The sequence below is a fragment of the Haliaeetus albicilla genome, chromosome 6 (genome assembly GCF_947461875.1).
Source record: "Haliaeetus albicilla chromosome 6, bHalAlb1.1, whole genome shotgun sequence".
Taxonomy (NCBI): domain Eukaryota; kingdom Metazoa; phylum Chordata; class Aves; order Accipitriformes; family Accipitridae; genus Haliaeetus; species Haliaeetus albicilla.
The window spans coordinates 46,817,809-46,833,591 of NC_091488.1; the positions used below are offsets into that span (position 1 = coordinate 46,817,809).

Consider the following 15,783-nt stretch of genomic DNA (forward strand, 5'->3'; position numbering starts at 1 on the left):
TTTCCTCGTGATGGGACAGCTTCATCTTTCTCCAAAAAGACAACTAATGGACCAGCTGTTGCGCCTGAGGCCCGATCAGTGCTGTTCCTTTCACACCTGGTAGCACATTATGAACCTTCGTGCTGTCTGTCCCTGCTCCTCCATGAGTTTGTCTGTCCCTGCCCCTCCAAAGCCTGGTTGCGTCTTGCACCCCTGTCCTCCAGACAAAGGGGCAAGTCACTGCCAGGAGGAGAAGAGTGGGTGGCACAGAGATGAAATCTCAGACACGTCTGGGGCTCAGTGGGTTTCCGCCGTCTTGGCTGAGGCTGGGATTCGGAGATAGAGACACCAAATGTGGGTGGAAAACCACAAAAGCCCCCTCCTCCACCCTACAGAGAAGGGAAACAGCTGAGATTCAGTAGCAGTACAGGTTACCTAAGAGTAACCTTGTATTGGGTTTGCATGGCAAGGTTTTGGTAGCGGAGGGGCTTCTGTGAGATGTGAGCAGGAGCTGACCTCCTGTTAGTCAGATCTATATTCAGCCAGCCCCAAAACAGACCCACCACAGGCCAAAGCTGAGCCAATCAGGGATGGCTGTGGTGCCCTTGTGATAACATATTTAAGGAAGTGTAAAAAACACGGCACAGCAGCTGTGAGAGAGGATTGAGAAGATGTGAGAGAAACAGCCCTGCAGACACCAAGATCAGTGAAGAAGGAGGGGGAGGAGGTGATCCATCCAGGCACCAGAGCAGAGATTCCCCTGCCACCCCTGGAGAAGACCACGGTGATGCAGGTTGTCCCCTGCAGCCCATGGAGGTCCACATTGGAGCAGATATCCACACCACAGCCCCTGGTGAGTCTGCGCTGGAACAGGGTCCTGGCAGGAGTTGTGGCTCGTGGAGGACCCACACTGAAGCAGTTAGAATTGTCAAATCATAGAACAGCCCAGGTTGGACAGGACCTCGAAAGATCATCTGGTCCAGCCTTTCATGGGAAAGGGGCCCTAGATGAGTTTATCTAGCACCCTGTCCAATCACATCTTGAAAGCCTCCAGCAATGGGGATTCTACTACGTCCCTGGGGAGGTTGTTCTAGTGACTGATTGTTCTCACTGTAAAAAATATCTTTCTTATGTTGAGATGAACATGAAGAACTGCAGCCCATGGGAAGGACCCGCATTGGAGCCCTTTATGAAGAACCCCGTGGTGCAGCAGGGGAACAGCATGAGCAGGAAGGAATGGCAGACACCAAGTGCTATGAACTGACCACAGCCCCCACCACCTCTTCCCCTGCAACGCTGGGGGGAGGAAGGAGGTGCAGAAGAGTCAGATGTGAAGTTGAGCCTGGGAAGAAAAGGCGGGTGGGGAAAGGTGGTTTTAGTTCTGTTTTTATTTCTCACTATCCTACTCCGTTTTTAATTGGCCATAAATTAAATTAATCTTCCCCAAGTCAAGTCTGTTTTGCCCATGACGGTAACTGGTGAGCGATCTACCTGTCCTTGCCTTGACCCATGAGGTTTTTTTCATCTTATCTTCTTCCTCTGCCTTGCTGAGGAGGGGGAGTGAGAGAGCAGTTGTGTGGGCAGCTGGCGACCAGCCAAGGTCAACCCACCACTGCTATAAAGAAAATATTCTCTCATCTCACCCCAAATCTCAGCCATACTCCAGAGACGGGTGCCCCTAACATATCATCAGGGATCCCCTCTACCTCTGTGCAACCCCTGGGGTCAGGTCTGTGGCCCACTCCTCAGAAGTGTCTCCTCTTAGCGGTGATGCAGGAGACAGGCTGGGAAATGGAGGTCGGCTTGCTCTTACAGAGTATCAGAGCCACAGGCTGGGTCCAGATCTGCTCAGCTAACACGATAATTTGCGAGCTTTCTTTGTCAGTAGAGCAGAACCGGTTTCCAACAGTTCGCTTTTAAGTTTCAGCCCTGTTACGGCCTCCCATCAGCTGCCATATGGCCAATAGGCTCTCTCTGTTTTACACACTCATTCTCCCCAGGCGCTGCAATATATTGCCTTCCGTTATGGTCTCCATTTCTGTTCACACCCAGAGTCGAAATCACATGCATTTGGAAGATCACCCTCTACCTAGAGAGGTTGGCGGATGTCGGCAGAACCTGGACTGGCAGCAAGACCTTGCTGACGCTCCAGCTGGAGAGGAGGAGACATCAAGACCGACGTCTGTTGAGCTGCTTTCTGAACGTCAACTTCGTTCTTCTTTTGTTTCAGCTGTAGCTGGGTGAGATCAATTACGGCAGGTGACAAACACAAGGAGACAGAAACACAGAGGCAGAGGGGAAGGAAAAGAGGTAAGGAAACTTTCTTTCTTTCTTTCTCTGAGAAAAGAGGCCAATCTGTTTTCATTTTTTTTAATGTTACGAACTTTACTATTCCACACGAGTTGCTGTTTCGGCATGGGCGGATTGGGTTTGCCCCACTGAAAGGTCTGATGTAAAACTATCTTGAACCTTTGACTCGATAATACTTCTGGCTGTGCAATTCACCAAGGCCTTTTAGTTTTAACTAAGAAGTGCTTCTCTCCCCAGATGTTTCCCTGAAAGGGGCAAAAAAAAGGGATCTATGAAAACCTTAACCCGCCTCAGAGCCTGGGGATCTCACAGATCTTTTAAACCCACATATAGGGAAAAATGTCCAATATGAGGGCCTGTCACTGGTGACCATATATCTCCAAGGGCTGGAAATGCACTGGGGAACAGCCCTCCACCAGCTGCCACTTGTTATTACCTTCTCCATGTGCCCTCTAGGAAGGGGAACTTTATTCTAAAAAAAGCCTGAAAAATAAGAAGATGCCAGTCTCTAGCAGACTAGGGACGTCTGCTTACATCTGTACGTGCTGAGACCAGAGGGGTCTATTCTGCTAATCCAGGCTGACTGGCTCACTGCCTGACACCGGCTGCTGATGCAGCCTGATCCACTAGCTCAGGGCTGAGCGAGCAGGATTTCTTGGTGAAAGAGGGATCTTTTCAATTTAAGCACATCAGAAAAGAGACTTGCCTTCCCCTTCCATAGGCTGCCGCACTGTTGAAAAGAGGAGTTTCATTTCTGGTTGAATTTTTCAACTTTCAGGTGGTGTATCCTACTCAACCTTTGTCAGCCGCCTCAGATATTCCGCTACATGGTGCATTAAGGTTGAGCACAGGTTACTACTTAATGTTCTCCACTATGAACTGAGCAGTTCTCTTAAAGCCCTGGTGCACATTAGCCTCAAATCGATTTGCAGACTTTCCTTTTATCCTCCCCAGTGTTTCACAAATATGGCTGCCAAAGCTGCCTGCAGTACGACAGGGCTTGCCTCATCTAAATTGAGCATCTGTCCCGCTCCCGCTCATGGTTCTTGGGTGCCCAGGGACGGTGCCCACCCGATCTGCCACAGCCTCGTGTGGCAACCCTGTATTCACCAGGGACAAAATTAAGGAGGGATGCATTTTTGCTCTGAATGGGCAGATATACGCCATTTTGCTGTGCTGACCTCATCAATATGTACATGGATCCTTTTCCAGTCTGGGCTGTGCATCAAGTAAACTGCATGGTAAGATCTCGCTGTTCCTATTTTGGCAGCTGTGTTAATGATACCTGAACATCATCCCAAGCATGCACATGGCTTGGGAGGGTGATGGAGGGCCTGCCTTCAGCGGTCATCTCAGTGCCTTTGCTAGTCACAGCCTCCAGTGATGAAAGATGGTTTGCGGAGCCAAAAAGAGGAGGGTTAGGAGGAAAGGAATGGGGCTAGGCAGAGGAAGAAAAGCTCAGAAAGCAAGTGCTGAAATGTCCGTGAGGCAAAGGCCAGTCTTGGCTTCCCCTTAGGCTGCCGGAGGGGTTAGAAGCCGTAGGGAGCAGCCCGGGCTGTGGAGATGGAGCCATTTCTCATGGCCTCCACATGGGTCCAGGCACACGGCTCAGCATGGGGGACTTTATGGCTGAAGAGAGCTCGGCTGGCACTGAGACGGTGGCCTCACCACCCTGCCTTGTCCTGACGGTGGGACCTGTCTCCGGGGGGATCAGCAGCTTTCACCCGGTGGACCCCGGTCCGGCACATCCCTCTTGCAGCAGCTCCGAAGGGTGGCAGCTGCTCTCAGACGAACGGCCAGACGCGCTCAAGGGGAAACGAAAGCAGCGTCGGCCAGTCTGGGGGGGACAGTGGGGGCCGTGAAATGACCTTCACTGCTATCCTCTCTTCGCTCTCTGCTGGCCGTTTTTGTTGCATTTGGTCTCTTACCCTGCCTGCTGCTCACATATGTTTGCTTTAATGTTAATAAGTAATTTCAGAGAAACCGCTACTCACTAAAAGAGCCGGATCAGCTTTGCTTTAGATGTTTAAACTGAGAGAGAGGTGATCCTCTGTAACCCAGAGCCCCCAAACCAAGCCCAACTGCTTGACGTGCAGGGACAAGAGGCAGCTGTGTCCCTCAGCTGCCGCCTGGCAGGCACCGCAAGGGAAAATGCAGTGCAGCAGCAGCGGCGGCGGTGTGGAGACCTTGTGGGGCTGAAGGGCCGGGAGGCCCCCCCCGACCCGGCAGAGCGAGCTGCTGCCAGATCAAAAGCACAGCCACAAGCAAGAGCGAGAGAAGAAAACAAGAAAACCACACTGCATGAAAGAGGCAGAGGAACGCACTGAGAGAGGGAGATGGCCTGCTCTGCATCCGTAGCGGCTGCTGAGTTTTTTTGTTCTGTTTTTTTTTAAATTTCGGTTTCCTCCTGTGCCATGCCAGTGCCAGCCTCGGGGAGAGCTCTCTGCAGCCATTGCCTGCTGGGGCTCGGTACTGGAAGGAGCGAGGGCCTGCCAGCCCCTCTCCCGAGCAGATGTTCTCCAGGCCAGACTTGGTCCTGTGGGCATTATTCCCCGGAGCAAGACCACTCACTACCTCAGCTCTCCTTTTCCTATCCCTCAGGGAGGCAGGGATTATTAAAATAAGTCAAGAAGGAAATTAAACCAGTTTAATAAGAGAGGGGAGCTAAAATGAAATGGAAATCAATGTTCACTTGTGTTTTGGGTTTGCGTGGTGGGGTTTTGGTAGCAGAAAAGGGGCCGCAGGGGTGGCTCCTGTGAGAAGCTGCTCGAAGCTTCCCTGGCTCCAAGTCGGACCTGCCGCTGGCCAACGCCGAGCCCATCAGCAGCGGTGGCAGCGCCTCTGGGAGAACAGATTTGAGAAGGGGAACCTGCAGCCGGGTTTGGGAAGTGGGATGTGAGAGAAACCCCTCTGCAGATACCGAGGTCGGTGAAGGAGGAGGGGGAGGAGGTGCTGGAGCAGTTTGTGCCTGAAGGACTGCAGCCCGTGGAAAGGACCCACGTTGGAGAAGTTCATGAAGGGCTGTGTCCCATGGGAGGGACCCCACGCAGGAGCAGGGGATGAGTGAGGAGCCCTCCCCCTGAGGAGGAAGGAGCAGCAGAGACAACGTGTAATGAACTGACCCCAAGCCCCGTTCCCTGTCCCCCTGCGCCACTGGAGGGAGTAGGTGGAGAGAACCGGGAGTGGAGTTGAGCCGGGAAGGAGGGAGGGGTGGGGGGAAGGTGTTCTAAGGTTTGGTTTTACTTCTCAAATCAATTTAATTCATTACCAATCATATCAAAACAGGATAATGAAAAGTAAACCCAAATCTTAAAACAACTTCCCCCCATGCCTCCTTTCTTCCCAGGCTCAACTTTACCCCCAAATTCTCTACCTCCTCCCCACCAGCACTGCAGAGTGATGGGCAATGGGGGTTGCGGTCAGTTTGTCACACATTCTCTCTGTCGCTCCTTCCTCCTCATACTCTTCCCCTTCTGCAGTGTAGGGTCCCTCCCACGGAAGACAGCCCTCCACAGTCTTCTCTGGCATGGGTCCTTCCCGTGGGCTGCAGTTCTGCACGGCCCTACAGCCCCTCTCCTGCTACCAAAACTCCACCACACAAACCCAAAACAACCTGGGAGGGAGCCCTGCTCCTCCATTGCTAGACATGCTAATAAATCAAGTATGCCTGGACTGTTTCTGGCACAGAGGCCAACTGGCATGAGATGGTCTGGGTTATTAAACTCACTTAACCTCCAAAATGAACTGGCTACATGCCAGCTGCCTAATGGGAGTGGTCCCTGGCCCATGCTAACACCTAAATGCATCCCAGGAGTTGCTCAGGAGAGTGAGAGTTGTCCTGGGCCAAAAATGTGTCAGGAAATGTTCTAGCAATTTAACAGGACTGATGAGTGTGTTCCAGTGCCTGGGAACATTCCCTGACACCACTTAATTTATGAGTACCACCATAAGATACAGCTGGGCTGGCTGTAAGGAGGCTGTGGGTCTGCTGCAGGCATGTGCTAATGAGAGCAGCTTGCTCAGTTAACATAGCAGAGCCTTGCTTACCGAGATCCGTAAACTCCAGAGTGGCATTGCCTGTGATCTGGCCTGGAGGGATACAGAAGGAGATAGAAAGACAGGGGAAAAATAGGAAGTGGCATGCACGAGAAGTAGAGATAAACAGGGAGAGAGAGAATGAGTGTGAAAGAAATGCTAGCTGAAGGCAACCCATTTTCCCCACTGACTTGTAACATGTAGGTGGTAAACATCATATTGTAGAGATCTGCCACAGAAATACAAAGATTAGTGTGAATGAAGTAGGAATGCAGAACGTGTGAAACTGTGAGAAGAAACAGAAAAACAAAGATGCATCAATCTGCATCTACCAAGCTGTGCAAGGTCAGCAGTTCACTAGTCCCATGGTGCTCTGGTTGTGTCATTTTGCTCAATAACCAGATAGCAAGAAGGTGAAGAACAAACTGAAGCTGTAAGATGACAGGAAAATAGACATTCCCAGCCAAAACAAAATGATGGTGTGTGACTCAGCAATTTCACTAATTTTTACCTGTTCATTACCTTCAGGTTTTATATGAAGTTTAATGACTTAAAATATTTGAAACCCAGCGCTGACCCTGTTAATTCGTAGATATCACTTTAGATTGGGGGCTAACTTTTCCTGCTGGTCCCACTGGGACAGGTGACATGAGTGTTCACACTGGGGACGAGGTTTCTTCTGTCACCTCAGGAATGGATCTTACTTGGGGCCTTATGCCAGTTCTCGGTTATGGATGTTTCTTCTGAGTGAGACATACAGAGATGCCTTGTTGTTGCCCCTTTCTTTATTCTGTAGCGTAGCCCAGCAAACTGCTTGCTCACTGCTGCTGCATCTTGTTAGGAGTGATCTCCAACGACACGCACTGGCTCCTTTGTTTTACTGTTTTCGCACAAAACAGCTCATGCAAATATTCCCTGGGGCTGGGATGGGTTTTTTGCTTTGCACAAGGCAAGCCACAAATCTTCTCTGACTGTGCCTTTGCCATCTATTTCTCTTCTGATGGTGCACATGGCTGCTGCCTTGCTCTTGCACCTGTATTTTTCATATGTGCATGTGTGTACACCTGTCTAGCCTCCGGATTGTAGGTCATGCTGACCTGATCTCCCTGTAAATGTAGTGCGGATGTTTTCATCTACTCTTTGATAGTTTTGTGTGCTCTGATGATTTACATTAATTTCAATATTAAATTATCCTCTTATAGAATATATTATACTTAATATTGCACATAATACATATAAATATTGTATAAAATTATTCTTGCATTTCTTTTTAGTTCAATCCCATTATGACCCCAGCCTTCAGTCTGTCATGCTCTTGGCACGGGGAGGGCCTGCTTTTAGAGAAGGGAGGTCGCCTCACTGTTTTTACTCACTCCCCAAATCAGTTAACCTGCTTGGCTTCCTTTTTGTGATATATGCCTTGGTTTAGGGATAGACAGCTTGGTAGTCTCCTCGCACCAGCAGCCATGGTCCCCTTCACCTTGCCACCCAGCTGCAGCTGATACCAGCACTTGGTCTCTGCTACAGTCAGATACTTCATCTAATTTGATAACTCACCTTAACACGATAGTTAGCTCCCAGTTCCCACTTACGGTGTTGTTACCATCAACGCAACCTCATTCCTCCCTTCTCCCCAGACTTTTTGTTGAATAGTCCTAAGAATTCAAGCAAGTCTTTCCAACAACGTCAGACTTGGTGGTTATTGAGATTTTCAAGGTAAGAGATAAGTAGGCAAAAAACAAACTAAAGAAAAATATTAATAACAGCATAAAGATGGCCTTAATCATAGAATCACAAAATCACACAGAAATATTTAGATGGCAAGGGACCTCCAGAGGTCTCCAGTCCAACCTCCTGCTCACAGTTGGGTTGACTCTAAAACTACAACATGTTGCTCAGGGCCTTGTCCAGGGAACATCTGAACATCTCCAAGGGCAGGGACTGCTTGGCATCTCTTGGCATCTATTCCAATGCTGAACCACCTTCAGCAGCAAGAAATTTTTCCTTCTATCTAGTCAATGGTTCCTTGCTGCAACCTATGGCTGCTCCTCTCCTGTGCACATCTGAGAAGAAAGTGGCTCCTTCTTCTAGGTAACATCCTTTAGATAATGGGAGACTGAAATTAGATCCCACCTTGGCTCTCCTCTCCCTAACAAACCCATCTTTCTGTCTCTCCCTGTATATGCTCCAACCTCCTCACCATCCCAGTAGCCCTCCATTGGACTCTGCCCAGTTTGTTGGCATCCGTCTTGTGCTGGGGGCCCAAAACTCGATCCTGTATCCTAGATGAGACCTCAGATGTGCCAAATAGAGGGAAATAATTACTTCCCTCAGTCTGCTGGCTGTGCTCTTGCTAACGCAGCCCTGTATGTGTTCAGCCTTAATTGCTGCAAGAGTGATGATAACCCACCATAGAGAAGTAAAAAGGCACAGAACTCTTGGCAATATAAACATCTGCAGTCCAATGAATGCCAGAAACCTAGGGATGAGTAAGATGAAATGTTTAATACCAAACTCTAGAGGGAACACTGCAGCTGGATTCTTTGCTGAAACACAGGGCTCTGGTGACCTTACCGATGAGTTTCCACTTCGCTGCACTGAAGGATGGTGGGTGCTGACTGGGAACATGGGGGCCCATCCACTGAGGTCTGAAAATCAACCAGTATTAACAGAGCATTTGCATCTTCCAGGATAGCATCCCTTGGCAGCGACAGCATTTCCAGCCCTGCAGTCTGCCACAGGGAGGAGCGTTCCCGCAGCAATGGAGTCATGCAGCACAGTGGTGAGCACCACACTTGCCGTCTTCTTGGTTCTGCATCTGGGTGAGTCCTCAGCTCAGCGAACCCTCCCGGTTCTTACAGCCTTTCCACAAGCCTCATAACATTTGGGGTGTTTTTAGGGTCCTCCTGATTTGCCATGCAACATACCTCACACGGTTTAGAGCAGGCTCATTCCAGCCATGAAGCTGTGACAGCTGCCTTCTTACCTTGTCTGGCTTACCCTGCACTGCCCAACAGCTCTCTGTGGGGCCATGCAGTGGAGATTAGACCAGGGGCTAGAAGCTGAGAGGCTCCCTACATCCATGTCCCGTTATTTCAGAGGCAGCATGGACAGCTCAAGCTTTGGGAGTCAGGTTGTTCCCAGTCTGCCTGCTGAGCCTACTGGCCGAAACCAGGGGGTGTGGAGCATCACCAGGTTTGGGGAGCCGTCCTGTAGAGATGCAGGAGTGGGGTTCCTCTGAGAGCCGGGGTGCACACCAAGCACAAAGTGGAAAATAGCACCTTCCACACTGCTTCCATCTGCCTGGGCAAAACCATGTGTTTCTCATCACAGATTTGCCCTTACAAATGTGATGCTACCGGCTTGCTTAGTTTGACTGCTGATGTTGTAAGGTTTGGTGGACTTTTTAGCGCTCATTTTCCAAGAAAGGAGGGCAACAGAATAAGGCCAAGCCTGCATTTCTCAGATACTCAGCTTTGATTCCTCTGGTTGCAGAAGAAAGATTGGAAATCTTTTAGGCACCCTAGAACCAAAAGCAAAGCAAAAGATTTATAATTTCACAGTTTAAGACAAAATCATCATTTTCTGTGGTCCAATGTGTGATTATTGAAAATCTGTATTGGCAATGTTGCAGACTACCTATGCTTTTGGGGGAATATGTAACTTGTGGAAAACCCTCCATTAAATTCATGTAAACTTTTTATTTTGCACTTCTGTGGCGCTCTAGTTCTAGGGTCACCTGGGGGATCTGCAGGTTAGGCAGCTCTGAGAGGTTACCAAGAGTGTGGTAGGAGACCACAACCCCCTTATTCCCAATTGTACCTCTGGCAACTCCATCTCCTTCTTAAGGTCTCCTGCAGAAATCCTCCTTATAGTGAAGGAAAGGAAGTGGTTCTTCCAAGAAACCACTCCTAATGTTTCTTCAACATTATACATCCTACTTCTTTTACTGTCACATAGCCCTCATCCCAAGAACAGGAACCTGACATTAGGCCAGCCTTCTTTCTTTCTTTTTTACTTCACCCTTTCATTTTCCTGGGCTTTCAGTCATGCTCCATGCAAAAATTGGAAGAAGGGGTGAGCAAATTTGCCTCAGATCTTGCTGGGAAATGAAGGAGGGCTGGCATATGCTGTCCTGCCTTTGCTACCAGTATGACAACTAAATTTTGTCCAGTGGAAAAAGGTTGTTTCAGTAAAACTGTTGACATCTCAAAATTATGAATTATGTTGAATCCACCACAACCACTGGTATTTTCCCTATTTCTGAATGTATGTGAAACAGAATAGCCATTAGCCAGGCAAAGAGCCTAAAGTGGAGGGGAGGGAAGCTGTGGAGCTGAAAAGGCATTGATTGATTGATTGATGAGACAAAGGAGTGAAAATTTCAGAAATTGAGGATAATCTTTCCAGTATCCGGGAAAGGGAGGAGAAATATCTGTGTCTTTCTGGAGGGATGGGGAATATTCACTTCAGAAAGTGGATCTATGCCTTTTTTGGTGGGTATTGACTTTCAGGTCTGATCCCCATTATGGCTCAGCAAAACAAACCAGAGATTGGGATTGCAGGACAGGAGGTGATCCTGAAATGCAGAGACATACCTCATGAGAAACGTGTGACCTGGAAGTATGATAAGGCTGTTATAAGGTCATTTGAAGATACACATTTCAAAGGTAAGGCTTCCAATTCATCACCCCTTCTCCCCAGTATATGGCTCAGAAACCTCTTCCCTCCTAACCAAGCTTATTTTTTCAAAAGGCAAAGCTGCCATGACCGATCGATCTGAAATCAACTCCAACAGTAAAGACCTGAGGGTGTTGGACTTAAAGCTCTCCGATGCTGGCACCTACATCTGTGAATCTGGCTCTCACAGAGTCACTATCTCACTGCATGTCTTTAAATGTGAGTGATTAGAGGGCTTTTATCCATGAGAAGTGGAGGGGTGAGTGGAGCGTAGAGCTCGGAGAGATATCTCTGCTGGGATTCTTTATCCAGCTGCCATTTCTTCTGGCCTGGGCTATCATAGTTCATTTCTCCTCCATCTCCAGGGCACAAAGTCTCCGTATTCTCTTTGCTGTGACACATGTCCCTCTCTCGCAGGAAAAGGAGTTGACTTCCTGGCTGCACTTTTTCTTTTTACAGTGACGGTCTCTTATGATGGGCACTTCCTGTCAAATGAAGTCCCTGAGCTGACTTTAATGCAAAATTCATCCCACACTCTGCCAGATCTCAACATCACATTGTTTAACAGTAACAATAGCATAGTAAGACCAAGAATCTTAGAAAAGACCCAAGAAAAATACATACTGGAGTTAAAGCAACTGGAGGCTACGGACAGCGGGACCTGGATGTGTCACGTCCAATCAGCCTCTCCATTGATTAATTGGAACATCTCCTTTGATGTGAAGGTATTAGGTATGTGACAACAAAAATGCAACTCACACACTGCCTCGGGAACCATTGCTCCCTCCAGCTCATGAGCTGAGTTTTTACTTTGCAGCATCCCAAGCGATGGTGCTCCAGGGTCGATTTCCCAGGGCTTCCAACACTGCAGCTTGGGGATTGCTCTGCTGCCTGAACTCTATTCCACACTTGCTCCCACTTTTCTCTCCCGGCTTGGTGAGGAGAGGATCCTCCTCTCCTTGGGGTCTGTTCTTCTCAGCTCTGGTGAGCTTGGGAGCTTTGGCTCTTTAAACCTGTTCTCAGACACTAACTGTTTATCCTTCCTGGGGTATCTCATGGCTTTTCTCCAAGTCCTCTTTCAACTGAGCACAGCGTGCATCTCTCCAGATCAAGGGTGGACACAGGGAAGTGTGGCCATGGATCTCCCTGCCTCTGTATTCCTTGTCTCTTCTGAATTCAGGTTTTCAGAATACAGATTTGGAAAGAAAGTATGCAACTGCTGATAGCACTGTCATCTTGTCATGGCATCTGAACTTCCGGAAAATAAAATGGAAAGAAGGTTTCACAGGACAGCTGAATTGGAAACAACAGGAAAGTGCAACTGCTCATGAGCTACTTGATTTCAACGTCACAGCACGAGGAGAGCAGCATGAGACCAAAAAAAGCAGCCGCTTTCAGTATGAGATAAGAAAACCTGAAAGTACCATAGAACTGAAACTCCCCAAAGTCCATTTCAACCACTCTGGGCAGTACCAGTGCCAGCTGGCATACAATAGAAGATATGTGCAGAGCAAGATAGAGCTGGTGGTGATGAAAGGTGAGAGAAGGAGAAGTGGGTCAAAAGATGAGGAGCTGTAGACACCTGGAAGCCACAAGAGTGTGGGTGGACCCATCTTCCCATCCTCTCACTCACATGTCCTTTTCTTACCTTTACAGTCTCAGCTAACCCTGCTGGGCCACTCCCCAGAGGGGCCGAGATGACCCTGACCTGCCAGGTCTCTAGTCCACTCCCATCCAATGCCCACTTGCGCTGGGAACGTGTGAATGGGACTCAGACGGACATCAAGAAGTCAAAGCAGAATGAAGTAAAAGTGGAGGTGAATGTCAGTGCTGCAGGGCTGTGGAACTGTCACCTCATAGAAGAAAATGACAAGAAGATCAGCCTTAATTACCACGTGGGTATGGAAATTAGCATCACATCCCTGCCTCCGTCCAAAAGCCTTAAAATTCTCTTTGTTTCTGTGTCTGAATGCTTTTCTCCTTCCACAGAGGAAGCTCCTGTTTGGATTATCTATGTGATAATTGGAGCAAGTATTGGAGGCAGTTTATTGGTGTTTGGTCTTGCATGCCTGGGCATCATCAGTGGTATAAGCTGGCAGCGGAGAAGGGTGAGTGCCCTGGTCCCTGTGAAAGGTGAAGAGATGACAGTCTCCCCAAACCATAGGAGGCGTTTGATTTTCTGTTTGGGTGCGGCACAGAACAGATAAAGGGTCAATCCTTAGACTCAAAGCAAATGGTTAGAGATGGACAGTCTGCAAATGTCAGACACTACTTTACTACCACTTCAGAGGAAAGCATTTGAAGCATAAAAATATCCAATCGTTACTTATTCCTTCTCTCCTGGCAGCAACGGGCAAAAAGGATGGCACGAGCAAGACAATACTTGCTGGAAAACAAGACATGTCAGTGTCAACAGTAAGTGGCAATGAGAGCACCCACAGTGGGCAAAGACTCTGGTTTCAAGACCGGGGAGATGGGTGGTCAAGTGGGGAGAAATGGAGCTTGAGCCTGCTTGGTGCTACAGTACAGCTGCATTTCAGCATTTTCAGCTCTTACTCATATTAAGTCATGCTTAAGAGTTATGAGCCATGTTTAATGAATTTCCTGTTATGCCCCAAACCCATGGTAGCACTGTGCTGGGAAACTTCTGAGCAGAGAGGTTTCAGCTGAATTACCTTGATGTTGAGAGATGTTAGCCAAACCCAAGCAGGAGCTCCAGAGTCCTTTGATAGGTTCCACACTGGATCTGGGACCTGGGTATCAAGGTTGTGAAGGTGGAAGGCACACAACCAAGCTCAAGGATGAAACCCGAATTTTAAAAATCCATGATGTTCATAATGTAATTCCAGCTCTACTAGCACAGTGCTGGACTGCAATCTGTGAAAATTGCCAATAACTTCCTTGGAGCAAGGAAAGAAAAGAGAAAATCACAGAACACTGTGAAACATGCCATCTCCCAAAGGCCTTGGGTGATATGAAATACACCATCATGTCCTGGCCCTTTTCATGGGAGCACGGATTTCTCAGCAGAGAAGCTGCCCTTTTCCATGTCTTTAAGCTTATATGGTATCAGGCATCAGAAGCAGCTGTGGAGAAACACTGATGGCTATTCTGTCACTGCAGTTGGAGAGCTAAGGACAGTGTAAATGATTGCATGAACAAGTTCAATGAAGGTATAGGTGTAGAACTGGCCTTCTGCTTAATTTTCACTGGTGACAGTGGCAAACTGTGATAGTTTCACCAATTTTTTTTTCACTGTGACTGAGAATTCAGTGAGATGTTTATTGGCAAACACTGCTTCATAGCTGGGATGTATATGTGGTGAAGAGTTGGTTAGCATAACAAGTGTCAAAGAATTCACCTCGTTTTCACCTACTTTTTATCAGGGTTAAAAAATAATCCCCATAAGGAGAGGACAAAGCCCACACAGCTACATCAAAAACTAGATAAATCTGTGCAATGCAAGTGCTGATACGGTTGTTCTTGAACTCTCTTTGCCCAGGAAGCAGCTCAGTGTAACTGAAACCTAAACCGCAGCCATGTGGATGCACAAGTAACCGTTTGCATCCTCAGCAACAGAGGCAGGCAGTCATTCTCTACACTACGCAAAAAAGTGGGGGGTTGGCTGGCTTCGAGGTATCTGAGTGAAGCATTTCACCTCTACAATACTGGTACTCACACACTTTTCTCTTCCAGCCGGTTGAATAAGTAGTATTGCAGCACTGGAGTCAGAAGGACTGATGAAGTCTCTGCCTGTACCTACACACCTGCCAGCCCATAGTGCTCTGTGAATCCATCTCCCTTTCTCCTGTTTTGATACAATTCTTTATTCCTTCATCATTTCCCCAGTCTAATGCCACAGAGGGATGTTGTCTGGCTAGGAGTTGATGGACAAGGCAAGAAACCCTAAAGGTTTATGACTGATCCCCAGTTCTACAATGAGAGACACTGAACAGAAGATATATATACATATACATATATATGTTTGTATTTTGCTCATGCACTTAAATTGACCTGTTTGTGAAACCAGCTTTATGAGCTTATTTTTTCTGCCTGAGCTACAATAAATTACTTCAGGGTTGGGTTTTTTTTTTTTGCAAGCTGGACAAAACTTTTTCTGAGGCACTCTTGTCTGGTTCAGATTCACATTTCTCCCTTTCCTGCTAGGATGTGGAATCCTGATTCTTACTATCTTCCACCTCCCTGGCTGCCACAAGCCTTCCTTAATGCACCAGCCCTCTGCTCTCTGTGAAACCTGTCCATCCTCGTTCACCTTTCCTGGGCAGTCGAGCCCTACAGTACCCCCCAGACCTATTCCTCAGCCTGTGGTCTTCGCCTCTCCCACAACAAACCCATGCACAAGTGAAAACACTACAAGCAGTGGGATAATTCAGGACTAATTTTGTCAGGAAGGCAGTTCAGGAGAGCTTCTGGAAATCAGAGCCTGAAGAAGTTGTGAATGTTGATCTAGAAGGTAAGTTTGGGAAGGGGGTGACAAAGTCATTTCCTAGGAGAACAAACCAGCCTTGGACTGAGCAAGCCCACAGAGTGCGAAGAGATGCTTCTGAGAAAGCCACCGAAAATGGTTCTCACCAAAATGATTCTTTGTTGGCTCAAGGAGGAGGGAAGAGGGAGTGAAAAGCCCAGGAAACTTGGGATGGAAGGAAAAGCGTGTTGCAGAGATGCCAGAATGTCCTGAAAGAAAAATACTGTTAAAATATGTACACAGAAGCCTTGTATATAGAGAAGTTATTCTACCGTCTGCTAGCGGCGGGTCAA

At 48.0% G+C, this 15,783-nt stretch overlaps 1 protein-coding gene across 1 annotated transcript; it reads left to right on the forward strand.

The window, feature by feature from the left end:
* Nucleotides 1–2,063: 2,063 nt before the first annotated feature.
* Nucleotides 2,064–15,259, forward strand: CD4 (CD4 molecule). Its single transcript, XM_069786005.1, has 10 exons — nucleotides 2,064–2,289; nucleotides 9,015–9,146; nucleotides 10,839–10,953; nucleotides 11,030–11,223; nucleotides 11,464–11,736; nucleotides 12,185–12,541; nucleotides 12,661–12,903; nucleotides 12,994–13,112; nucleotides 13,352–13,419; nucleotides 14,701–15,259. The coding sequence occupies exons 2-10, from the start codon at nucleotides 9,086–9,088 to the stop codon at nucleotides 14,714–14,716; spliced, it is 1,446 nt and encodes a 481-aa protein (XP_069642106.1). The 5' UTR covers nucleotides 2,064–2,289; nucleotides 9,015–9,085; the 3' UTR covers nucleotides 14,717–15,259.
* Nucleotides 15,260–15,783: the final 524 nt, after the last annotated feature.